Source organism: Hippoglossus hippoglossus, chromosome 7 (genome assembly GCF_009819705.1).
Source record: "Hippoglossus hippoglossus isolate fHipHip1 chromosome 7, fHipHip1.pri, whole genome shotgun sequence".
Taxonomy (NCBI): Eukaryota; Metazoa; Chordata; class Actinopteri; order Pleuronectiformes; family Pleuronectidae; genus Hippoglossus; species Hippoglossus hippoglossus.
The window spans coordinates 20,539,003-20,565,023 of NC_047157.1; the positions used below are offsets into that span (position 1 = coordinate 20,539,003).

At 42.1% G+C, this 26,021-nt stretch overlaps 2 protein-coding genes across 4 annotated transcripts; both read left to right on the plus strand.

Moving 5' to 3' along the window:
* Positions 1-509: 509 nt before the first annotated feature.
* Positions 510-11,083, plus strand: LOC117764141 (dysbindin-like). Of its 3 annotated transcripts, XM_034589687.1 has the most exons (5): positions 510-859; positions 892-978; positions 9,250-9,399; positions 9,596-9,745; positions 10,236-11,083. In XM_034589687.1, exons 1-5 carry the CDS (start codon positions 808-810, stop codon positions 10,535-10,537), a joined length of 741 nt encoding a protein of 246 aa, XP_034445578.1. In that variant the 5' UTR covers positions 510-807; the 3' UTR covers positions 10,538-11,083. The 3 variants fall into 3 exon arrangements, with proteins under 3 accessions (XP_034445578.1, XP_034445579.1, XP_034445580.1); XM_034589688.1 differs by having other exon boundaries at positions 510-978; XM_034589689.1 differs by lacking the exons at positions 510-859; positions 892-978 and adding an exon at positions 6,949-7,033.
* A 4,160-nt stretch (positions 11,084-15,243) lies between these two features.
* cdh26.1 (cadherin 26, tandem duplicate 1) lies at positions 15,244-22,977 on the plus strand. Its single transcript, XM_034589669.1, has 20 exons — positions 15,244-15,364; positions 15,896-15,955; positions 16,048-16,143; positions 16,253-16,414; positions 16,519-16,666; positions 17,104-17,273; positions 17,380-17,508; positions 17,606-17,791; positions 17,909-18,180; positions 18,696-18,841; positions 18,952-19,182; positions 19,271-19,492; positions 19,630-19,754; positions 19,878-19,961; positions 20,434-20,499; positions 20,705-20,776; positions 21,103-21,141; positions 21,235-21,318; positions 21,640-22,353; positions 22,392-22,977. Exons 1-19 carry the CDS (start codon positions 15,338-15,340, stop codon positions 21,856-21,858), a joined length of 2,538 nt encoding a protein of 845 aa, XP_034445560.1. The 5' UTR covers positions 15,244-15,337; the 3' UTR covers positions 21,859-22,353; positions 22,392-22,977.
* The last annotated feature ends 3,044 nt before the right edge of the window (positions 22,978-26,021 follow it).

A 26,021-nucleotide genomic window follows, 5' to 3' on the forward strand; every position in this document is an offset into this window, starting at 1 on the left:
ACTGTGTCTTACAGCCTCTAGGGATCAGAAGAATGTGCTCCTCTGTTGATTTGATTTTGACCTTTTTGTTCTTTCTTTCTTTCTCTGTTGAGTTCCAAAACTATGGGAATTGCAAAACCAGAGACCCCTTAAAATAGAATACAAATTAAAGGAAAAATGCAAAAGAGCAAACATGATATGACCCGATGTAAAAATTAACTATTGGGTCCTTTACATGTTTTTTGTAATATATAGTAGGTGATAAGAGTCAGTCCTGTAAATGCATCTTAATTTAAAGCAGCATTTCTTCTTTCACAATAAATCGCTTCAAACCTTTTTTAAACAAAGTGATTAAATAAATAAACAGATAACGTGAAGATGGATGAGATGGGAGGAGTTTAATCCTGGTACTTTCCTCAATATTATGTAAAAAGCCCCTACGCCTCCTGATCCTGCTGACCCCCTCGTTGTCACAAGTTGGTACAGGCCACAGTGCCGTAGCCCACTATGAGACTCTCCCCCCTGTCCCTAAGCTGCACAGCTCCCTACAACCCTGGAGTGAGCCTGTCTGATAGAGAGAGCTAGACAGAGTGTGTGGGTGTCTGTGTGTGTGAGTGTGATCACAGAGGCAGCCGCCGAGATGAGAGTGTGAAGCAGTGAGAGGGAAACCCTACAAAGAACAGCAGAGGCAATCAGACGTCAGCAAAAAAAGACAGAGCAGAGCAGAGGACAGAGAGGAGGAGAGAATCAGGGTGGGGGGGGGGTAAAGGACCATGTGAATCTACCATCTTTAGACCATGTGCCAAAGTCAAGAGAGGCAATGACTAGATGACCGACCCCCACAGACACACACCAGCATCCTGTCCTGGAGCCTCGACAGGGAGGGACGAGAGACTTCCACACACACTCCAGGGGTAATCGCACGCTCTTCAACCAATCCCCACATCCACTGGATCATGTCGTCCACCGGGTCGACCAACCACAACAAGCGACTGGCATGTAAGTAACCAACACTGACCAGAAATGTAGCCCAGGAGAAAGTGGCACTGAGTAGACTTGCAGTGCTGCAACTTTATGACCTGGAGAGGGAATTACTCTGCATTGTTGCTGTTGTGTCTCTCAGTCATTCATCACATGAACTGGTCTCTTTGGAGTTTAAAGGAAAATGTCATTTAATGGGAAAGGGAGGCATATTGAATTGTGCAGAGCGGATACATTCACTGCCACTGGTTGAGCTCCATATCAGCTCATTATTCATTATTCAGAGCAACAAAAGAGTAACGGGATAGTTCATCTAATAACCGTTAATACTTGACATTATACACAATATGCAATAGCCGGTTTATGCTTTGTCACTTCCTTTTAAGATTTTTGTAAGTTCTCAGAAAACTGCCCTGAAGGTATAATTAAAATATTGCTAAACTACAACCTAAAATAACACATATTCATTTATTCATGTTGCATCCTGTTCCAGCCCTGAACCCTCATTAGCAGCTCCTGCAAAGATCCAACTGTCCAGAGTGATAACAGCAGCCATTCACGCCTTTCTCGTTTTAACCATAATTAGCCCGACGTGCTTAATGGAGATCCGACGCCGTTGAGCCAGATGAGGTGTAATTACAGCGAAGAGGAAACCACTGCTGCCTCGAGTCTGACTAAAATAAATGAAGAAGGTCTGTACTTAGAAACGCTAACTGCTACCTGCTCGACAGAGAAACGCTGTCTTGCCGTCTAAACTGAACAAATGACCCCACGAGAGCTGCGGCTTCAATGAATACGTTTCTGCGCGTGGGTGCGTGTGAGTGTTAATGTACAGAGAGCAGAGGCGGTGCACTACAGATGAGCCCTGTGCAAACTACTCAAAGCCCTGTTTTGATTGACCCTAATGGGGAGCAGTGGGCCCGGCTGGAGGTCATCTTCGCATTTAGCCACGAGTGAAGTGCCTTAATGGCTTCGGGAATGGGAATGGGAACGTCCTGGGAATACACAATCTGATCAGACACTTAGAGAGTGGTTGGTCGGAAAAGGTTCAAGGTACGAGCACAGCATTGGGATCGGGAACCTGAGGATGGACGGGGAACTGATGGAGCAGATACAGTCTTCAGGATAGAGAGGAGTGGATAAGTAGCCACATCGAATTTTGAACAATTTCATGTAAGTATTTATTGTTCAAGGATTATAAGGCTGAGCTTCCAGCAGTATGACGATGATGAGGATGAGGATGATGATGATGATGGTGGGGGTGGGTGCTGTGGCAAGAGGCCGGACGTGGTTTCACAAGTGAATTGTCTGGGTTTACTTTCTACTGTAGGCTGTGTGTTTATGGATACATGTGTGTGCGTGTAGAGACGGGAGTGGGGAGGCACGGCTGGGGGGAGGTGGCTGTTGTGGTGCAGTGATCTCACCCATAAATGATTTATGCTCCATGGACTGCTCTGTCTAGCTCCGGCAAGAGGAAAAGTGATCGGCTCTGTAAATAATAGCAGCAATACCTGAAAGTGATTCTGCTGTTTACGACCGGGAGCTGGGTGACACCATCTTTGAGTCCCAGTGGGGGACGAACGGGCTGAAAGGGGAGAGACGTGGAGTGTTGAGATAGATGAGCTGTCACATGTGAGTGGTCACAGAGCGCAAACTGCCTTTCTGGCTCCATCTCAAACACACAAACACCCAGAATCTCTGTTCTCTAAAAAAGCAGAAGGATGATCATGGGATTTCTTTCCACTAGCCACAAGGGGATTGACGGCCAAACCATGTGACTCCTTGGTTCAAAAGGAACATTTGTTCCCTGCTTCGAGCGCCGTTCCCAGGACTCTTGATATATGACTGCACCATTAAAGCGGTTAACGACGTACGTATTGATTTAGAGGTTAATGTTTTCATCTTAGAGAAGGTGCTGGTACAGTAGCCAGAAATGCATACTGGGGCAAAATAACACAACCTGAGGAACGGACGTGTCATTTGTCACAGTTGTAGTGGAGAACAGAGACCAGCACTGTGTTATATCAGGAGCAGAGCAGTGGACGTGGTAAAAGGATCAGACCCTGGAATAAGAACCAGAAGGATGAAAGAAATCATGTGCTTCAGCTCAACTGTCACCTCTGGCCTTAGACCACCCACCCCCACCCCCAGCCCGTCAGAAACACACACCATGTCTAATTCTTGTGTTTTTTTTCGCGGAGAAGATACGATTTCATGTGATATTAAACCCGCTGAAATTATTTTCTACAACGTCTGCATTTGCCCTGACAAACAGCTTACACACCAAATATGCATGGAGTCACTGAACCCTTGTATTTTTCAGTTTGAGGCTAAGCTGAGGAAAAGCCTCATTCAGTTAAGCTTTGCCTCAAATCACTGACACTTCATTTGATTTTACCAGGAGTAAGGCACAGCAAGCTCAGATCTCATAACACCACATCCTCCTTTCTCTGACAAACACCTTTCTTTATTCATATGCAGGTAATACACAATGCACACTACAACATGCATGCATCCATCTTCACTACAACACACAACATGCATGCATGCACATATACTACAACATGCATGCATCCATCTTCAGTACAACACACAACATACACTACTACAACATGCATGCATCCATCTTCACTACAGTACACTATCTACACTGCCACATGCATGCATGCACACACAATACAATCAAGGCAGTAAGCTGCATAGTCATGCTCTACAATGAGGTAGGAGTCCCATGTTACAGGGTGCGCAGTTGAGGGATTGTAGCAGCATCACGTAACAGTAAGCCCCAGGTAATTATGGTTCAGTGTGCATTTAATTCGGTGTGTGTGGGTACATGTGTATTTTGTAATGATGTGTGTGTGTGTGTATACGTGTTTTTGTAATGCTTTGTGTGTGTGTGTGTGTGTGTGTGTGTGTGTGTGTGTGTGTGTGTGTGTGTGTGTTTAATGACCTGTTATTACCGTATACTGTTCAGACTTGCATTATGTGTTATGGCCTTTTAGTCTTCACGCAAACTGAAGTAACCCCTCTTCTGTGCTAAGCTAAGCTAGCATCTATACGCTACATTAAAGGAGACGTGTGATGCTTTTTCAGTTTTTCTCTCCTTCTAGTGTGTTATAGCAGGTTTTAATGTGTGTAAAAGGTCAACAAAGTCTTGCAGTATAGTCCACTTACAGAGAACACTGCTCCTACTCAGTTATCCGATACTTCCAGCGATTCTTGAAGTCATGTGACATCACAAATCACTACATTTGCAACATACACGCCCCCAAGGCTGGTCCTGCGTGCACCCTAACAAAGCCAGGCGAAGCAGACCAATATTTACTTCCTGCGCTGAACACGGTTAGCTAATCACAACAGAGTGGGCTAGACGGTCGATTAGAGGAGACTGGGCCAAACCAGGAGGGGAGCCCAAAAGAGACAGGAGCTAAAAACCAAGCAGTTCAGACAGAGGCTGAAAAAAGGAGCTGCAGCAATGGACAGAGTGAGGACAGCGATTAGAGCATGTGAACCTTTTCAAGTAGTAACCCAAATAAAATGATGAACCCCAATACGAGCATTATATGTCTTATTTGAAGGAGTATTTCAGTATTTCATGGGATTTCTATGCCAAAAATAAAAAAATAAACCTGTTAGTCTGATGGGAGAAGGAATATTCCCGTATTTACTATCCAACGTGAGAAGGAGTCTTTAAGTGTTGGTCTCTTTGGGGCTAAAAGTATGATCATGATAGCTTGTTAAATCCTGTCCCTATATAGTAATTGTCCAATTCAAGCTGAGCAACTATGCAGAACAGGTCTGTCAAACTCTGGATATCTCCACCTTTTAAAGCCTTTTTAATGTGTGTGAGGCTGCATGTGTAAGTGCCTGAGGAGTTTGCAGTAGGCTTATGCAAATAATTCATTGCTTTGATGGTAGTATTGTTACCCTGACTGGCTAAGTGGCTGGCAACCTGCAGTATTAAAAGGGCTCATCATTAACCACATTATTTTACAGGCGTAAAGGTCCTGTTAAAAAACTAGGGCTGAACCTTGGACAGGTTTGACTGGGGGAATATTCCCACAGATGGATGCTGACACATTGCATAACCTGAAGGGTTAGAACTTCCAATAATTCCATCGTAAAACATCAGACATTAATTTAATTTGAGGAGAAAAACAGCTTCAGTGCAAAAGCCTTTAGGCGTCAAAAGACTACACCTTCTTGGGCTGTGTGCACCTTCGAAGGTTCATAAAAAAAAAAAGTGGTCCCTGAAGTGAAACTCAATTTCTGATTCCTGGATCGTGTTATACAGAGGTGAGGGTAATAACACTGCTCCTGGGTCCCAAGGTAACCATTAGAAAAGTGGGTTTGAGATGTGAGACACTGCCAGAACCAGTTTTTTTTTTGCAGTAGTTGTCCTGAATTATTAATCCAAGCTTTTCTTTTCAGTTCATATTGTTTGTTCAGTTCCATCAGTAATGGAGCCGTGATGTGTAAATCAAAGATATGAAACCTGGCCCTCTCCTCCTCTCTCTTATCCTCTCCTGCTCTTTTTCCCGCTTCTCCTCCTCATATGAGCTATGTCTCTTTTCATCCTGAGGCCATCACATCCCTAACAAAGCAGCAGTCACAGCTGTTTTCTGTTCATTGACCCATCTACAGAAAATCTCTTCCAGATGACCTGTGTTACATAGAATAAATGAGGGGGACACGTTGACCTAAGAAGTAAATGAGTTGCACCTTTTAACACCAGGACTATTCCATCACATTTACGCTCACTGACCCTTCAGTTCAAGCGTTCATACATATTGTTATTACCTTCACCAAGGAGGTTATGTATTCACTTGGCCTGTTGGTTTAATAGTTAGCAGGATTATCGATTAATTTAAAGTGATTGGTGGACGGATGCGGCCTGAGCCTGGCAATTAAGAACCCATTGCATTTTGGTGCAGATGAGAATAAGAGGTGGATCCAGGGATTAAAAAAAAAAAAAACTTCTTTAACTATGATTCATGACAACTACATAATTCAGGTTATTAGACCACTTCCTTTCTTTCTATTACATTTCTACTATAAGAACCTAATAATCATGTGTAGTATTGTTCGGCCCTGGCGGACATATGTGCTCCACTGAGTTCCATGTAGTTTATTATCATAGTCTTAATGTAAAGATGGACAAAATGTCTCCACTTCCTCCCTCAATCCAGAAGAGAAGCTAAAATATTCAGAACTTTTTTTAATTGCATAGAATAACTTATTACAACTAAACTTACTGGGAAAACAAACACTTGAAGATACATCAGTTTTATAAGAACAACCTAAAATGAAAGAAATCCTCTTTGAGAAAAAATGTATGTAACTTTGTACTTTGAATTTCTTATTTTGTCCATGTCCCACCCATTAACATAAGGGAGACGGGATATATGACCTCTACTGCGGTCACGTCATCTATCTTTATAAACAGTCTGTGTTTATTATGCTGCTTATTTTCCCAAAACATATGTTTGGCCTTTATCGACAGCCTCTGAGAGACTGTAATTGAAGTATGAGTAAGAAGTGCAATATCGTCTGTCAACAGCCAAGGATTCCCGTGTGGAGGTTGTCGACACCTCCGGGTCTCACAGAGCGTGACGGTAAAATAATAACTGTAGCCAGTTTGCATGGAGACCTCCAACATGTCTTCCCCAGCAGGGTTCATTTGGATGAGTCAGCCTTTTACATACATGTGTTTCTCCCACGCAGGGGCAGACCGCGGAGCCTCTGTGTGTGTGTGTGTGTGTGTGTGTGTGTGGGGGGGGGGGGGGGGGGTGTCGGGTATGTCTACTGGCTGGGTCAGGTTAAGCAGTAAAATATGATTTTTAGATGAAGAGACAATGAAAATGAAGGAGAGAAAAGGAGAGAACGAGAGAGAGAGAGAGAACTTATTCAGCTACTAGGCAAAGCTGAGGTTTACGTAAGCTGTGCAGTTCCATCATCGTCATCAGAAGCCTCGTCATTGCTGTAACAGCCTGTTGTAGCTGGTTTGTTTGTCTCAGGCTTCCCACTGCTGTTAAATGATCATGGACACGAGCCGGGGACATCGAGGTGGCAGGTGGAGGCCATCGCTCTCATGAGTAAATCTGGGGTCCATCCATTCCATCCACTGTTTTTACTATTTCAGGAGAATATAGACAAACACGTAGGTGACAAACTGAAAGCCAAAAATAGTTGTTGGGCCAACACGGGCCTTCACTTAGTGTTTTGATGATGTGCAAGGCTACGTTGGAACCCAGCGTGTCTCTTTCGTTTGACTCAGACCAGTCCAGTGACACTTTCCAGTTTTGTAAGATTTGATCCGACAAGGTTATGCTTTTTATGACCCAAGCTGTAAATTTCTTCTATTCATCCAGCTTCTCTAGTAATCAGCAGCAGTTTATAGTTCACATTTAACAACGCCGTGAGCTTTTTATCCTTGTTCCCAGTTACTTCACCGACATCACCAGTGAGAGGTTTCCTGCCTCCACAGACGGCCTGAATGACAGAAGAAAGGTCCGGCATTAGTGCACAACAGTGGACACACACGCCTCCAGTGCAGGGGAGGAGTGACTGACAGAATGACTGGCTGGGTCTCTGGGGTGGAAACTGTCTGTACAGGGAGGCTGCGTGACACAGATGTGTTTTCGTACAGGAGAGAAGCAGCACTCGATAGATCTGAATGTAAATGAAGAGAAACACGGGACCCATCTGCAAGCGTGGTGTAAACATGTTGGTCAGGGAGGGTTGTCACATGTTAAACACACTGGATGACAACACGAGGAAAAACTAGATAACGCGCACACAGATTTATGTGCAGATAAACACACACAGTTTATATGACCACATTCACAGAGACATGAATGCACAGGCGCGGACATAAAAACACTGGTGACATGAGTCAGAGTGTCAGCTCATGCAGCCCAGTGGGAGAAGGCACAATGTGAGCTGAGGAGGTTACACAACCACCGGGTCGGCCCGACAGAGGTCACAGACCTGAGGACTGATGCTCTATTGATTTTCATGTCTTTTCACGCCCGGAAAATAAAAAACGAGTCCAGCAATGCCACATGTGACACGTCACCAGCTTGTGGTTTGCAATGTGGCACGCAAACAGCAAGAATGTTGTGATTGTTTTTCAGTGAGTAGTTCAGTGAGGACCACGTCAAATAATAATCCTAACCACACTCCAACCAGTGGCAACACCCTGACAGCTAATTAAAAGCCACCCTGTGAGAACACCGATCGTTTTGGCAAAATATTCATGCACCATGTTGCTCTGAGTTACATCTATACACACACACACACCCACACACACACACACACACACACACACACACACACACACACACACACACACACACACACACACACACACACACACACACACACACACACACAGATATCGCCAATAACTTCCAACATACATGCAATGCAAACAGTGCAATTTGGGCCACCTCCACCGCAATGGTTGCAGGAGATATTCATGCAAACGCTTGTGTATAATTATGACCACTAGGGGTCAGACTATTGTAATGAGGACGTTTCCTTTGCCTTATGAAAAGCCACAGAAAGAGCTGAGTGGATGGAAAAAGGGAAGACGATGAAAAAGAACTGAGAAAAGCATCAGATTTCTGTTCAGTACTTTCTGATATGACAGACCTTCAAGCAGCTATAGCACAAATGAGTGAAATCTGAAACAGCAATAAATCAAACGCTGGCAACATCTTAACTGATCCATATTCAGCTTTAGGCGCGAACTCTTTCTATACTTATTCATCAAATAATTTTTTCAGTTTGGCAAGTGTGAAAAAAACGTAAATCCACCAGATAATTATGGGATATGACGGAATTTGTTCTCATGAATTTAAATAGCAACAGCATAATGAGAATACACCAACTTGTGGTCCATAAACCAATCTTTCTGGCCTTTGTTCCCAGTTTCACCCACTGGTTCCCATCAGAGGTTAGTTAACAGCTCAAGAAACAAACGTCAGCACTTTAACCCTAACATCTACATCTCAATTAAGACTGTTATCAATATTTCCTTTGTCTTTTAAAAGGTATTTCAGGGAATTATATGACAACAAAGAGCCGCGGACACAAACCAGTCATTATGTGTTTCATGTTCAGTCCAAGTTTTCCTAAACAAAGACTATTTAAGTCTGAAAATTAAGTAACAAGTCCTCGTGTGTCAGGCAGAATAAGTCAGATCCTTTTTTGAGGAAACATTTAATATTAAGACACAGTAAACTGCATTAATAGTTCATGTTTTTATGTTGTTTTATTGGTCAGCGGAGACAGACAACTCTCAGCGGTTGTTGGATAACGATTCTACCCAGCACCTGAAGATGAGGGAGCGACAGCGTTTCTTTGAGGAGGTCTACCAGCACGATGTCGATAACTACTTGCCCTCTGCTCACTTGCAGATCGACAGCAGGAAACGTGAGCGACAGTCCTCTTATTTCAACACAGTGGCGTGAATGCATGAATGATTAAATGAAAAGTGGGTATGAAATATTTTTGTTGGCTGATCGACAACTGTTTTCCCATTGTTCAACTTCTCAAGAAACAAACGTGCCATTTAAGATATGTAGCGTGTGTGTTAACGCCACGTGCACTGCTCTGCTCATGTGCACAGCTCCAATGGGCAGTATCTCATCTATGGAAGTGAATGTGGACGTCCTGGAGCAGATGGACCTGATGGACATATCTGACCAGGAGGCTCTAGATGTGTTTCTAAACTCGGGCTCTGGAGCAGAGGATGGAGAGCTGGCTTCCCCACTACCAGGTGCACGGATTACTTCAAAACGACCTTCAGCCATTAGTCTTTTAAACAGAGTTTAAACTTTTAATGGAGTTCAAATTGAATTAACATTCATGAAATTCACAGACACAATAAGAAAGATGAGGTTAAAAAGTTTCACGGTTGAATTCATCAGCATTCCTATCCTTCTGGTCATCACTTTTTTTCTTGTGTCTAATGGAAAAAACGTTTAAAGATCATATCTGGTTTCTAATTTATTTGGGTGAGTCATAAAGGCATTGTGGTGATTTTTATTTTTAATTAGGCCATTGAGCAATACATTCTTTAGTTTTACCACTGTTGTTGGTTGCTTTGATGTGAAAATTACCGGTTGAGAACATATCTGTGGTTTATCAAAACGGTAAATCAACACCTGAGAGCCTGCTGCAAAACAGGGAAACATTGATTGACTGCTACACTGTTCCTGAGATGACGCTGGCAAGTGCTGACACCTTCTACTTACTTCTGTTCACAGAGTGTGAGGATGACGACGAAGAGGAGGAGGATGAAGACGCAGAGGTGGTCTACAGGGAGCGTGCGCCTTTGAAACGGCAAAACGAAGTCCACCGCGGCGCCAAGTCTCGCATGTCGTCCACATCATCTGGTTCCAGTGACACCAGTGGGGCCGGAGAGGACACGCCTGTGATCCAGTCTGACGATGAAGAAGTCCACGCGGACACTCTGCTGCTGACCTCTGCTCCCCAAACCAGGGATGAAGAAACAGAGGAGGAAGATGAGGAGGAAAGAGGCCTTGCAATAGAGGGCAGAGGAGTCTGACATCCTTCATTCTGAGTCTCTACATTTGCGTTCCTTTCTTTTGGGGAGAACCTCAGCATGGTTGACCTGGCTGTGATTCAATGTGTCTTCTGTACATCTCAAAATCAACTATGTTCCCCGAGTACCTCTTAAATACTCTGTGTGTGTGTGGAAATCCGAGTGATATGTGCAGTGTGGCAATTTATATAAATGAGTCACATCACTCCCACGCACTAACATGTTCTGGCCGAGATGATTTTCAGTTAGAGTTTGGTTCCTCTTGCTGTCTCCCCTCCTCCTCTCCATTTCTTTGTTTGTTTTTACGACTTCAAAGCAACAGGCTCTGAGCAGCCGTGTGAATCCTGAAGGTGGCTGTACTCGAACTGTATGGGCAAATCGCAAGTAAAAGAAAAAAAGCCGAGGGAAGCCATTTTGTATTCACTGAACAAATGCAGACATGTACAAAAGAGCACTTTAAGAATTAACTAAGGCTGCTGCACACATGAGGATTTTCAACTCTTGACCAATTTTTAAAAACGATTTTTAATCTTATAATCTTCAGAACACTAGATGATTTGGCCAGAACATCAGACCACACACTTGGCCATTTGTAGGAAACGATATTACAGTGGCGATTCCAGAGACTTGAAATCTCACAGAGACTTCCCGAAGGAACATGGAGCAGGACCGACGTTGTGTATTTTGTTCACCTCGCTCTAAATGGCTATTGCGGGTTCCTGTCTGAGGCGAGTATTGATATTTACGATTCGAGGTCGGGGAGACTCCCACTCAATCGGTAGCATCAAGATTAATTTGTAAACCCCTCACACTTCAGGATTATTTGGGCAGATAATTGGAACGCCACACAGATTGTCGGAAGGGGGCAAATAGGGTCTTAAATGGTCCCTAATATCCTCTAGTGTGCAGCAGCCTATAAACCTTTTTTTTAACTTTCATTGCACCAACTTTGAGTATCTTGAATTTTCCTTGTGATTATTGGCATTTAGATTACGTTTAGATTGCATTTAGAGATGCTGGCACGGTCCAATCGAACCGTGGTGAGCAATTTAGTCTATCATTCTGTGGTTAAGCTTTTTATTTGTCTGCAAGTGGAAAATGGCTTCGTAGCATAGCATTTAGATTCAAAACCACAGCCATAACCCTATCCAGAAATGAAGCCAAAATATCCCAGATACGATCTCTGCCATCTTGAATATTTTGGAGCCGGTTGGGGGATGGAACCACCACAGTGGGGAGGTGTCATTAGAATAGATATGTCAAAACCAGTTATCTTAAAGTTGTATTTGATGTCTATTTTTACTTTTTAGTTTGGTCCAGGTCCAGGTTTATGACATTTACTGCCACAAGCGTGTCATCAGGATGCTTTGGCTTCACGTTTGAGGATCTGTCATGTGATCCATCTCTGTTAACAGTCTATGCCTCAAGCTGATAGCTCCTGACTACACGGCAAACTGTCATTCAATGTCCCTTTGTGTTTTCAGATGATCTGCATGAGGCAGAAATGAGTAAAATCAAACAAAAAGTCCCTTTCCCTCTAATTACCATTAATCGATTGCCGTGTGCATGTGCAGACGGTTTACAGTATCATGAAAGGAGCTGTAAACGCATGCTGTTTTTGTTCTTGTTAATGAGTATTTCATATTTTTCCGAACCTGTACCGACAAAGTGTTGCATTACGGAACTGAACGGCACCTGAAGCCAAGTTACTCCTCTCGTCCACGTGAGACGTAGTCTGACAGTGGAGTGTTTGTCACGTTACGAGTGATGGATTTCCTTGTTTATGCCGTGTACAATATGTGTGTTTGTGTGGGTGTGTCAGGGTGTGGGCGTGTGGATGCGCACGGAAGATGTGGACCATCAACATTACAAAACAACCATTTGGCAGTGTTATTAATGTTGTGCATCTCTTACCCACTCAGACATCTTGCTATGGACTGAATAAAAATAAGGCAGAAGTTAAACCAGTTGAGTTTGGTGTATGTGGTTTACTGTCTTTCTTTTCCTTAGTAGTTTTGGTTTCTAAACCTCCTTCAGAGCAGTTAAACATTAAATGTGACATGAAAAGGAATGCTAAACATGCCTGCAAAAACATGTACAATTCTAAAGAGCTCTGCAAACTCCAAGTTTAAATAATAATCACATCACTTCCCATGTCAACATGTACAAGTCCTGAAAATGCAGAGTTGAGGAACTTTGGCCCAGGACCATTGTAACATACAACTTGATTTATCTCAGTAACCCATGATTTCAGACCCCAGTCTTACTCTGCTATCTAAGCAACTGAACACCAGCGTGACTGATCCAACAACATCGTAAAAGTCAACATTAGTTGATCCCTCCTTTCTAGTTCTACCTGTTTGTCACCGTTCAGTTGTCAAACATCACTATAGCTCGAGTCAACTTCTGCTGTTACGTCATCTGTGACATAACACCTTCAAAGCTCAGAGAGCGTGTTCTCATCTACTCATTACCCACATACCCACAGTCTCTGTTGTTAGGCTGTCTTAAGTAAAATCATCATAGCTGTCACAATAGACAAACTTGTACAAACTGTTATTGTATTAAAAAGTAAGACTCTTAATCTCTTAATTATGGCAGTTACCACATTACATGTTTTGTGTGTGTGGGGGGGGGGGGCAAACAAATGCCTGAACTGCAGATAATAAACCGTTGCTCGGAGTCTAAGGTTAAGTTGTACCACCTCATTGTGAAACAAAACAAGAGATCCTCACTGTGACAGCTAAACCTATAGGGTGGAGCTGGAGTTCATTTCGCTGCCAAGAATTTTATTTCAGTTCCCTCGCATCTAACACCTGCAGAATATTAAAAAACCCTTCTATGATGTCCCCAAACCAACAGAGCAGGTTTTCATTTTCCCCGGAGGCATCTCGACCTCAACACTACCTCAGCTTGTAGTGTTGGAGTCACACACAATTGCAACGTCTACTACAGAAGGAGGTTTGAACTCTGGCACGTGTTCACCATGACCCTGTTCAGACTTGGTGTCAACAACAGTGATCCTTTCACAAGTGGACAGCTCTTACAGGCTTGAACACACCCTAGATGCATTGAGGACGGATTAGAGGTAATTTGTCAAAACTCCGACCACGATCACAGGTGGTCTGGGGAGGCGTGTGGCCCCGAGCTTTTAGCTGTGTGAACACGAATATGTCCTGGGCCCCCATAAACAACCACCTATACTTAACAGACCTGCTACAGTTTACTCAAGAATTTAAAGTATTTTCACACTTCTCAGGGCCCATACATTGAACTATTTGCGGCCACCGCCACAATAATAATAGGACTTGCCCCATATTGATTTTAAAATGTTTAAAATCAATATATAAAATATTGTTTCACTGTAAAGCTATGCGCATTGTTTCGCTAAGCCCCTCCTAACTCCATTCTCTCACAGACACATTGACAATGGAGTCATACATATATTCAAACAGAGCTGAAGTGCTTGCCTATTTGCAAATGGGGCGTGGAAGTGAAATCTGACCACGAGTAGTTACAGGACACACATTCATAGTGGGTTTTAATGTGAAAAGGACAAACTTATAGCATCCACAGCCGTGCAAGATGCAATCACTAAACTTTGCATGTGAGTAGTTGAGATCGAAATGAATGCCAAGTTCAAAGAGGGTGGGGTCTGCCCCCTGAGTAATGAGTGCTCATGTAATGTCTGTATACTGAGTCATCGTGGGTTGGAAAGTCAACGTATTTACGAGCTGGTCTGAAGTCATTGCAAGATGGATCTATGGTATAGTTTAGTTCCATCATGATACAGTAGTTTGTATGGATTCAAGTTTATCATCTTCAAGACATTAGATGGAATATTGAGGGTATTTCACAACGAGGACGACCAGTGTGGATTGTGAACACAGTCATCTGAGGTCCTGGATACTGAAACATAACAGCCACTTTGCCAAATACTGTATTGTACGTCTGTTAGCCTTCTGAGTAGTAAGCACGGAGATGCTTTGGCACATCGTGAATCATAATTATGTTCTTCTTTCTTCATTCTTTTTGTAACCGATTGCTGACCACATTTGATCGAAACAAACATTCACTCTGTCCTTGATCTATTGTTGCAGACTGTTCCCTAAATTCTCAGGTGTCAATCATATTGAAGGGAAAGGTATTAGGCGGGGTGGCACTAAAACTTGCCAATTATTATTGCCTGTGGCAACCTAGACACAGTCGTGCCCTAATTATTTGAAAAGTTAGATAATTGTGCAGTTACCGTGTAAGATGTTATCCTATTTTATTTGATGTGTCTACGAGACAGCATGAGTGCAACAGAAAAGCACAAATGTGTGTCTATATCCAGTGTGTGTGTATGGTAATGAAGTACTGAATGTATGTGACTGGTTGAATGAGTGAGAGTGAGGTATGATGTTATTCCAGTCACTAACCAATACTTACAGGACATGAATCTGGGATTTTGTGATTTATATGAGAATAAGACATGTTAACCTGAGCCGTGTCATGTTTCCCAGTACACCCTGCGTTCACTTTAGTCACTTTATCGTATTCCCAAAAACACTCTCCCAAAATAAACTCACATTTGAAAGTGAAAGGAAATGTTCATGACGCTCATCTCCACTCGGTCTAAGTGTAGTTATAGAAAAAAACACAACATATCACGTTGCGCAGCTGCATGCATGAACAAACAGCTTCTTGTGAACGTCAGCCAACCTGCTGCCTGCAGGTATTGTGGGCTGTCGCACTCTAACTCGAGCTGCATTGACTCTTTCGAAGAACTCCCACAGAGCATTTTGGACAGAGTGGATCACGATGAGGACTTTTTCCCTGCTTCTGTTGGTAAGTTAAGTTAAGTAAAAGATTTGGTTCACAATGAACACGATGAACAAGGTGAATGTTTGTTTTTATGGCAAACTTGTAAACTTAGAAATGATAGCACATGTACTGAGTGTCTAGTTGTTGACGGTCAAAGGGTTATTTTTAAGTTTAAGTTTATCAAACAAATTGTGGACATGGTAATAGTATGAGTGCAGCTTTTTTTTTACAGTTATTGATTCTGTTTTACAGTTATTGATTTAAACATCTGAGATGACTTTACCTTTAACTTGAATGGTAAACTCAATTTACAGGACTTCTTCTTCTTTCGCTTTGGTTTCCCATCACAGTCTAAAGTCATACAGATTAGATGAAGTGGAAACCGTATGTTGCCCATATGTGCATGTGAACGTGGTTCTACACGGCTTGGACATATCTACATAGATGTTAACTGAATAACAAAATACAGTGAATAAAATGGAGGGGGTGTCGGAGAGACAGTGATAGATTAAATGAGTTATATTGGATCACTATGCACTTTTCTTGTCATTGTAGGTTGCATTAGCAGCCCTGGCAGAGTCTGGCCATGGGAAGCACATGAGGCGTGCTAAGCGGGTAAGAATTTTGTGTTTGGAATTGTAAACGTGAGCTAAAATGGTTTGATATGAGCAAAAATGATAACAGCTATGAACTTTACTAATCCACAGGAGCTTTTGCTGCGATCCAAAAGAAGGTGGGTTTTGTCTACGATCGAACTAGTAGAGGAAGAACCTGTCGTGGGTCGAAAAAAACTTATTTCACAGGTGAAGACTTTTTTTTGTAAATGAAATTACCAAACAGTGTGGCAGCTGGTTCTTGTCCGGCTCCGACATGCAAACAATAGCAGCTCAGTTGTGTGTGTTTGGACTCTAGATGCATAATGACCAGGTTAAAGAGGAAGCGCATAACACAAAGTTCCGTATCAGTGGAAAGGGTGTGGATGAGGCACCACTGGGCTTGTTCGAAATCAATGAAGTTACCGGAGAGGTGTTTGTCAAAAGATCCATTGACAGAGAGACAGACCCCACTTTTGACGTGAGTTTCATACTGGAATACCAGTTCCTCTGACAGTAGATACACCTTCATTGATTTTTTTTTAACCACTGGAAATCATCTTTCATGTGTTCTTTTACTCACAGTTGAAGTTTCAAATCTTGCACAGGACGACAGACCTAGAAGTAGACCCTCCACTATCTATAATTGTAGAAATAGGGGACATCAATGACAATGCACCTATTTTTAACAATCTTCCCCTGAGTGCCAATGTAAAGGAAAACACAAAAGAGGGTGAGTAAGCAGTTGTGCATGAGTATGCATGTTTTCTTCTTGCAGTCACTCATATCACACATAAAACTAGAAGGGTGATCGTAGAGCGCAAACCTCTGCCAAGGCAAACGCCCTATCTCACCATGTTAAAGAAAAACAAAATCCTAAATCCATTTGTCTAGATCCACTTCAAAAGTTAATGAGTTCTTCCTTGGGTTGTGCTCCCACCCCTCTAGAGTTATCCTGTTGATATGGCTATAAAAAAAAATTCCCACAAAATCTAGATGGTCAAACGGAGATGTGAGATAATAATCATTTCTGTTCAATAATCAAATCTGGTCTTTATCTTTTATCCTGTCTCACACTCATGCTGTGTTCTTGTTCATTTTGCTCCTCACTTCCTACTTTTGTGTAACACGTTAATTCTTTCGTGTTTCCTTTGCCTCAATGTTCTCAAGGGATCTTGCCAGTGGTGCTGGATGTTTTTGACAGGGATCAAGAGGACACGCAAAACTCTGAAGTCACCATCCGTATGCTTAAACAGGAACCGGCAGAGCCCAAGATTGAGTTGGAACAGCTCAATAACTCAAGGGCCCAGCTCACATTTAAAGGATGTTTTGACTACAATGTGAGGCTCTGTGACCTACTTTGGGCAGCTGCATATAAACAGGCTTACACACTCATACAGATGTTTCAATATGATGTTTGTAAAATATCATACACATCTGTTACAGAAAATCAAGACATATAAAGTTACGGTTGAAGCAAAAGATCATGGGAAACCAACTTTATCCTCCACTACTGTTGTTACTCTCAATGTTGTTGATACAAACACCCATCTACCAAAGTTCAAGAATAATAAGGCAAGGTTTATCATCATCCTCATCCTAATTATTATTATTAAAGTTTATCTTTGGGCTGACGTATGATGTTAAAGATAAATCTGTCCTGCCTGTCCAGGTCCAGGGTAAGGTGTGGGAATCAGTCACCGAAAGGGATGTCTTGAGAGTCGCAGTAGAAGACAAAGACACTCCTCAAACTCCTGGATGGCGGGCCAAATATTTCCTCGTTGACAAAAAAGAGGAAGAATACTTCCAAATTGAAACTGACCCCGTCACAAATGAGGGTATTCTGAATGTCATTAAGGTAATTCAGCTCATCTCAATCCATTAGAAACCTCGTCTATTCCCAGTGGACCAAGTTAAGAATGTTTCATGAATATACGTTGCACCAGTATTGATCTAAACCTGCATGTCTTTCCAGGGGAAGGATTATGAGAGGACAAGTTTAATAACCTTGCTGATCGGAGTAGAGAACGAAGAACCCCTTTTTGTTTGTGCAGACAAATCAAACGGCATAGTCACACTTCCACCTATAGATAAAGTCAACATCACAATAAAAGTGATGGACCTCAATGATGAACCCAAGTTTGAGAAAGAGAAAGTTGATGTGTACCTAAAGGAAGAGGAGGAGCTGGGGAAGTTGCTGTTCACTCCAAAGGTTACTGATCCGGACTCTGACTTAGACAAGATCAGGTTGGTGCCAAATAAGTGTATATCTGCTAAATTTGTTTCCACATTTTGCATCAAGCACAATCTTTCAGGCAGTTCCTGTTCTCTTTGGAGGTTTTCTTTCATTTTTCCGCCGGCCGTTTGTCAGAAAAACCCCCCTCACTTGTAATCCTGTGGGGGTTTTCTTGCTGAGTTCTCACATTGGCTCCTCCACATTTTCTACTAACTTGTAGGGGCAGGCCAGAGAAACTACACAGACGGTCCTGAGGCTCTCACTCTGACATTTGCGTTCACACCCACACACACACACACACACAGTCCCTTCAGAGAATGTGTGGAGGTTCTCCAGAGCTTCAGCACATGTCTGAAAGCAGCTACAGTCACACGTTTGAAATTGTCACCGTGGGTGCAAGGTCCATTATGAGTTTAGCACACACCAGAGCAAAAAAATGTGGTTTCCAGCAGATGCATTTCAGTGTTGTTTTTTTTACCTAATATGTTCTGCTCCACTCTCAAATATCTCTCCTATCTGTGATCAGGTTTGTGCTGTTGGAAGATCCAGCGGATTGGCTGACCATCAACGAGTTTACAGGAGAAGTCACATCGGTGAAGAAAATGGACAGAGAATCACCCTTTGTTAATGAGAAGGGCATTTACAAAGCAGTCATCTGCGCCATTGATGACGGTATGAAGGAGCTCTACTTTGTATTGTAATCAAACACAAGCTGTAGAATAGGGTTTATTGGTAAACTGGATTCATAAGGTGATAGTTTTTCCTTTGCCTTGGTCACCAAGGTGAACCTCCAGCCAACAGTACATCCCGGCTGCTGATCCACCTGGGGGATGTCAATGACAACACGCCAAAGCTGGCAAGCAAAAGCATCATTTTGTGTGGAAACAAGGGCAACAAGGCCATGGTGCCTGTCATAGACCCAGATGATCCTCCATACAGTGGGCCCTTTGCCTTTTCTCTGGGAGATGATGATAAAAATGTGGAGCAGCAATGGAAACTAGACCCTGCTTTCGGTTAGTATGTAGCTTTACGCCCACGTCAATAAAATAAATTGTTCCAACCAAAAAGACACTATTTAACTTTCTTGACATTCTTCTCCAGGTATGGAAGGTGGCCTTGTTAGCCTGAAGCCACTTGCTTATGGCAACTACTCTGTGCCACTGGAGATTAAGGACCAACAGGGCATGAGCGCAAAAGATACCGTGGTAATGATAGTGTGCGACTGTGGAGAAACAGACGTTTGCCCAGCCAGAGGGCCGCTCTCATCCAGCATCGGGCCTGCTGGTGTTGGATTGATTATTCTGGGATTGCTCATATTTTCGTGTGAGTATAGAGCAGTCAATGGATACATTAACGAAACCACAAAGTTCCTGCTCAATAAACCAACAGTGACTAAGGGATTTGGTAGTTCCTTGAAAACATAACTTGTTCTTAAATGTTATTTTGATGTGTGTCTGCAGTGCTGCTACTCCTCTTTATATGTAAGTGTGGACAAAGGGCGATCAAACACATCCCCATCCCGGACGATGAGGGACACCAGACCCTTATGAAGTACAACGAAGAAGGAGGCGGCGCTTCAAGCACAGTGAGTTGGTTGTGTGCTATGTTCAACTTAGTGGGAGTAAGGCAGTGACATTATATGCTATATTTCTACCCAGTTTGAGGGGGTCTGCACTGTTATTTAATGTGTTTTCTCCCTATCTGCCAGGCTATGCCCGCTATGCCCACTCTGTCCTGGCTACCTTCAAATGGGGGAACTGTGACAGACAACCTGAAACAGGCCAGCGGGCAGGTACGCCGGATACCGCCACACTCAGCTGCCTCTCGTTCCCCTTTTTTGTGGTTGACATTTTGACAGACAGGTCTTACGTGTTAGTGTGGGTTCAATTTTAGGGTGGGTCCAAAGTCAGGCGTCTAAAAGATCTAAGTAGGCCAGCCACAGGGAAAACAGATTCGAAAACACAAGTCTTAACCCTGATGGTAAATTACTGACAGCTCTAATCCGGTTGCTTTTCTTTGTATGTCTAACTGAGCCTATGGGATGGACGCAGATGTGTGATTTACTATGGAGGTTGAATGGTATGCGGTTGACATATGTATCACTTTAAGTACAGGGTTTGTGTGGATTGTGTAACAAGTAGCTCACAGGGTGAACTTTACCCATATAGCCAGATACCAAACATTTTAAGTAACCTGGAGAACCTGCAAGGAGGGACTTCTTACACATTTTAAAGGGGTCTAATACATTTTCTCTGCTCAAATAGATCTATAAAGCGGATCCTGTCATGATCCAGAATGTGGGTAACTACAAAGCCTCGGGGTCCATCATGGTGAGTAATAAATAGTTTTCTGGGTTTGAGAGTCTATAAAACAAAGACCTGTGACCTGTGGATTTTAAAGGAATGGTTTAAAGTAGCACAACTTGTTGAAATGGATGCAGATATGTCTTAAAACGTCTGTAGTTGTTACAGGCCTTGTTCTTGTCCTACTATGCTCCTCCACCCCTGAGTTAACCTTAATGTGTGTCACTGACAGAGTCATTCTAACATGAGCACAATGGAAACGCATCAGAGGGACACTCTCAGAACACTTGGAGGGCAGAGCATGGTGAGTGCACACTTGATTTATTAATTTGTTTTATGATTAACAATTTGCTGTCCCTGGCACAAACCTTTTTCACCGTTTTTTAGAGAGTAAAATGAATCACTTGATTGGGAAACTAATCAACTTTGATGGTCTCCACTGGTCGTATTGGTGTTTTAGTGCAGAGCCAGGAAACTCATTGCTTAAAATATGTTTTGGATTTTGTAATGGTGCTCAATCCAGAGGCAAATGTCCCAAAAACATTTACGGAAAGAGAGCGTTAAAAAAAGATTGTGAAGGCAGAAGGTAGAAGAATGAAATATGCTTTGTTTTTGTTTTCTTCCTTTTAGAACTTATCAAGGAATCCAAGCAGGAGCAACAGCTACCGGGTAAGTAGTGCTCTCTAATGATGGAACTTCATTTCATAAGTAGGCAAAAATGTAATGTCTTTGACTTGTTAACAAGGCAGTTGAAACCCCCAGGTACCCATGCAGGGAGGCTCAACAAGGCACATGCAGTCTTTCAGCATGCGGTCAAATATATACCTTCCTGATCTCATCGAAAGGGTAAGATCACACAGAGCTGAACGCCAGGCATCCTCTCTTAATGCTTTCACGAGGCACTTGTCTTAACTGATAATCAAATTCCACAAGCTGTAGAGGTTGCAGAGCACCGACTGATGGACGGGACACAACTATGATATAGTGAATGAGAATAAATTCAATAACAAGCATATGCAGGACATGGATGAGAACAAAATCCCTGTGATGTTTTACTGCCTTTGCCTTAAGCAGTGTAAGAAAGAGCCACACTGAGTGTCTTTGTACATGCATTCACCTCTTTTTGACAAACTGACCCAGACAATCTATTTTCACTCAATTCCACAGAGAATCCACATGATTGATGGAGACCACATCGACCACCCGATGCACGAGCCCTTACACTATGCCTACGAGGGTCAGGGAAGCCAATGCCAGTCACTGGATAAGCTGTCCCTCAGCAACCTGGGAGATGCTACAGAGTTTCTGAATGATTTAGGGCCAAAGTTCAAGACCTTGGGCAACATCTGTCACCAAACGGCTCAAGACAACAACACACAGATTTGAGGGGCACAGCTGGAATATGAGTTTTACATCAAGTAAGGCACTCGTCTTTACCCTGCACGCCAGCATGGCGGTCTGTGTGTGTGTGTGTGTGTGTGTGTGTACACACATAGACAGCCAACAACGCAGGGGCGGATTTTCATCAAACTTAGAAATACTACTTGGGAGAGTATCTCCAGGTGATTCATTGTTTAATGGGGTGTATACGGTGCATGTTCAGGGTAAGCATCGCCCCTTTCAGTGTTTTCCATTCCTTGTTTGTGACTATGATTAAGACCAGGATGGATATTAATATATTTATATACCACAAATTACACATTTGGTTGATTTATGAAATGAAAAGAAATAAATACACGATCAGAAAATACACGTTAAAATAAGCCTCTCCTGCACTGTTTCTGCAGTCCTAAAATACGTGTTCCTCGTACTGTACCACCTTGGTATGGTGCCCAAACTTTTGCAAATGCCCCACTTAGTTTAACTTCTAATTATCTTAAAGTTCATGAAATAAAAAGTGCATTAAAATAAGAAGATAGGCTTTTTTAATGTCTGTGTGGTTTAGAATGTGTCATTTGCACTGGGGCCCTTAAACCTTTGCACGCAACTGTATTTTTACAGATCCAAATATTTGATAGTGACATGGTATGAAACAAGTATTATGTGGCATAGGTTGTAGTTTACTTGGTTGAACATTGATTCAATGCACTGAAATAATTGTCATGCTCTGGTGATTTTGAGACGGTGTATTTTGACAGTTACTGGGTGTGTTGGCTTTTATTTTTTTTGGTACTTTGCTGCAATGAGAGTGTTGCAATGCCTCAGTGCAAACGTGTGTTTCTATCTCTGGAGGTTTTGTCAGAACAGTATTATTTTTGACCGTTTTTTTTACTACAATAATAATAACCTGATAGGAGGTTAACTGTGGAAACTGGGAATAGTTATGGTGCATGCAATGTTTTATTTCTGGAAGTGATTTCTTTCCAAGAGCACCATTTTACAAGAGATTCTTGTTTGTGACGGACCAGCAGAGATTTGACTGGTTGAAAACATTGCTGGTCCACAGTGGTACTATGACCAGAACTGTTGTTGTGGTGTCAAATTAACACTGTAAATATCATGTGACAATACAAAGTCATTGATTGCTTTAGTTTCTTTCGTGCATTATTTTGAATGAAATGTAATGTTTGGAAATAAATTTGCCATTACTAAAATAAATGGTGGTGGCAATCTCTTTTAGGTTTGTATGTTCTTATGTTTTATTTTACCTGGATAGAAAGCATATATATTTGTCTAAGTCTTCATCCATTACTCATATATAAATGTAAGGAATTAACATACATATATAATGCTTTAAACTGCACACTACTCGTCTAACGAGAAGACGGTGACATGAATAGCATGAGATTAAGGAGTTGTAAGCGCAGGAGTGGCAACAGACGTAAAATCGCCACCATTATCTTGTCAAAAAGGTATGTTGGGTTGTGTTGTGTTGAAAACAATTTCCCAACACTGTCTTTGAAAAGAATGCCGACAGCAGTCTACGAGGAAATCGTGCCTTGTGACCATGTTATACAACCAAGTGCCTGTGTTGCTTAAGCCTGGCCTGTATAGGTTGATTTGACTAATATACAGTAGGCTGTGAAATTCTGGCTTTGTGTTGCTGAAGCAGCAGCAGCAGCAGAAGTTGTGTTTTGTTTAATAGAGCCACTGAATGCACCAGATGTAGTTAAGGTGTGACACGGAGAGCAATATACAAATCTGAACTTGTGCAGCCGCCATGCATCGTTGAATATACAGGAAACACACATGGGGTATTGTAATTTTTAGTTTACTTCAGGTCAGGTCAGGACTTTGCTCTCCCACGGGAGGAAATTCTTTGAAGGCGTTAAAAGTACAGGTATTTTATACTACAGCAGGACAGGGGAGATAAAATGCAACGACACAGAACTGATACTCCACCCTGACAGATTCGTAGGTCAAACTGGCCGCTCGACCTGTTTTCTTAACGACACGCCATATGGAGAAACTGGGTGTTGCTCGATTACTCCGACCACACATTCCGTTTCTCCCTATGAGATTTTATCAGAGCTGCCCTTTTTCACTGACAATCTAAATGATTGATTCATTGGCAGAAACACAAGCCCTGGGGACACGACACAATCTGTAACATCAGCGTGGAAAAGGAAAATAAGCCCCAGTTGTTTTATGAAGCAGAATAAAGAAAAGAGAAAAACCACAATCATCCTCATGAGAGGTAGCATCATTAGATAAAATGTGAAAATAGATACAATTTGATTTTGGATGAAGGTTATTTTTGATTCAAAAAATTCTGGAAGTAAAAAGAAGTTTAATAAACTCTGTTCACAATATTGAACTTTTACACATTGATATTTTAAAATCTCGATAACTCATCTACATTGTTTTTTACATTTACATTATGTAATTACATGATGTTTTACATATAAAACATAGTATTACATTGTACATTTTATAATATATTTCAACCCGTATTTATTTGTGAAAATATGTATTTCATGTTTTATTAATTTAACGTAATAAAACATGACATTTATTATTTGTAACATACAAAACAATAAACACAGATGTTGGTTACTGTATTTCCATCCGTCAACATTCCACAGCTCCGTCCCAGCAAGGCCAAACTGTTGTTATCAACAGAAACTTATCTTCAACCAGAACAATATGCAGGTGTGGTGTGTCACTGTGTGGGTGAAGCACTTCCATGGAAATGTTTTGATGACTGATGCCATATGGTAATTCCAGTCAGTCAGTGCCAGCTTGTCGAGCCTGTTTTAGTTTGTGTGTGGGCGTGCGTCCTGTACCAATACCTTTGTTAGGACCATTTTAAGCATGGACCCCACAGAACGAAGACATTCTTGGAAAGTGAGGACATTTTTGGCCGGTTCTCACTTTTTCAAAGGACTGTTTGAGGGTTCAAACTTGGTTTTAGGGTTAGAATTAGAATTAGGTTTAGGTTAGGGCAAGGGTTAGGCATTTAGTTGTGATGTTTAAGGTTAGGGTAAGGGGCTAGGGAATGCATTATGTCAATGCTGTAATGTAAGTGTCCTTAAAACTATTGAGAGACGTGCAGATGTGTATTGTTTCTATAGAGGATGAGGTTTACCTGAGTTATGTCTGATGTACAAATGGAATATGAAATAAATGTGCAGATTCACTATAAAGGGGCACAGATCGCAAGTCACCTTTAATTAATTTTCTATGAAGCCAAGTCTTATTCAACTTTTACAGTTGTCTGCCAATACGCCTGGGGTCATTAATTACTGTAACATTAGTCATTAGCTCATCTGCATAAAATGACTATATCTTAAGGTTTTATCCTCCTTGTGGTTATAAAAAGCATAACCACTGCCCTGAAGAGCCATGAGTCACTTCATGTAATGTTATATAATATTTATATTTGAGTTTCTCTAATTATCTGCATCATTTATCTAATGATTTATAGAAGTGACTACATCGCTGATGCTTTTTCAACCTAAGAATATGAATTCCTCCTGAATCATGGTTACTCTAATGGTGTAGGTCTAAAAAAAAATTGTAAATATGAACTGAATAATATCTAAATATAAATGTGATTTACTTGCAGCTTCTCTACAGTGGCAGCAGTGTGAAAAAAAAATACAGAACTATGTGGGGTCTTCGGTGAAATGACTGATTCTTTAACCGATTGCACTCTCGGCGTGAGTGTGTGTTTACTTGGGGGGGCCGGCCTGGAGGAACCAGTTGTGTGCAGACAGGACACTGGGAGGGAGCAGCTGTTCCACCTGGAAGCCTTTATGTCCTGGATTCTCTCCATCAGGTCTACACAGCAGGACCATAAAAAACAAAAGAACAAGACCACATGCATGAAATGGCACATCAAACTAAGGAGCAGTCCATTCAGATGACACACAGCGATACAAGATGAGCGTCAGACAGAACCGAGCTTGTAAAAGATCCGATTCGTGGCCTAACTGGGCCACGTGTGCGAGTTCAGACCAGAGAGGTGGCAACATGAACCCATAGCTCCATGAACGGCTGCTGCACCTGGATCACCGTGGAAGCTGGTGGAAAAACCTCTGAAATAACCTGATTGACGCAACTGAGAAACAGAGTTTAATAATTGTAACCTACAAATCAGCAGAATG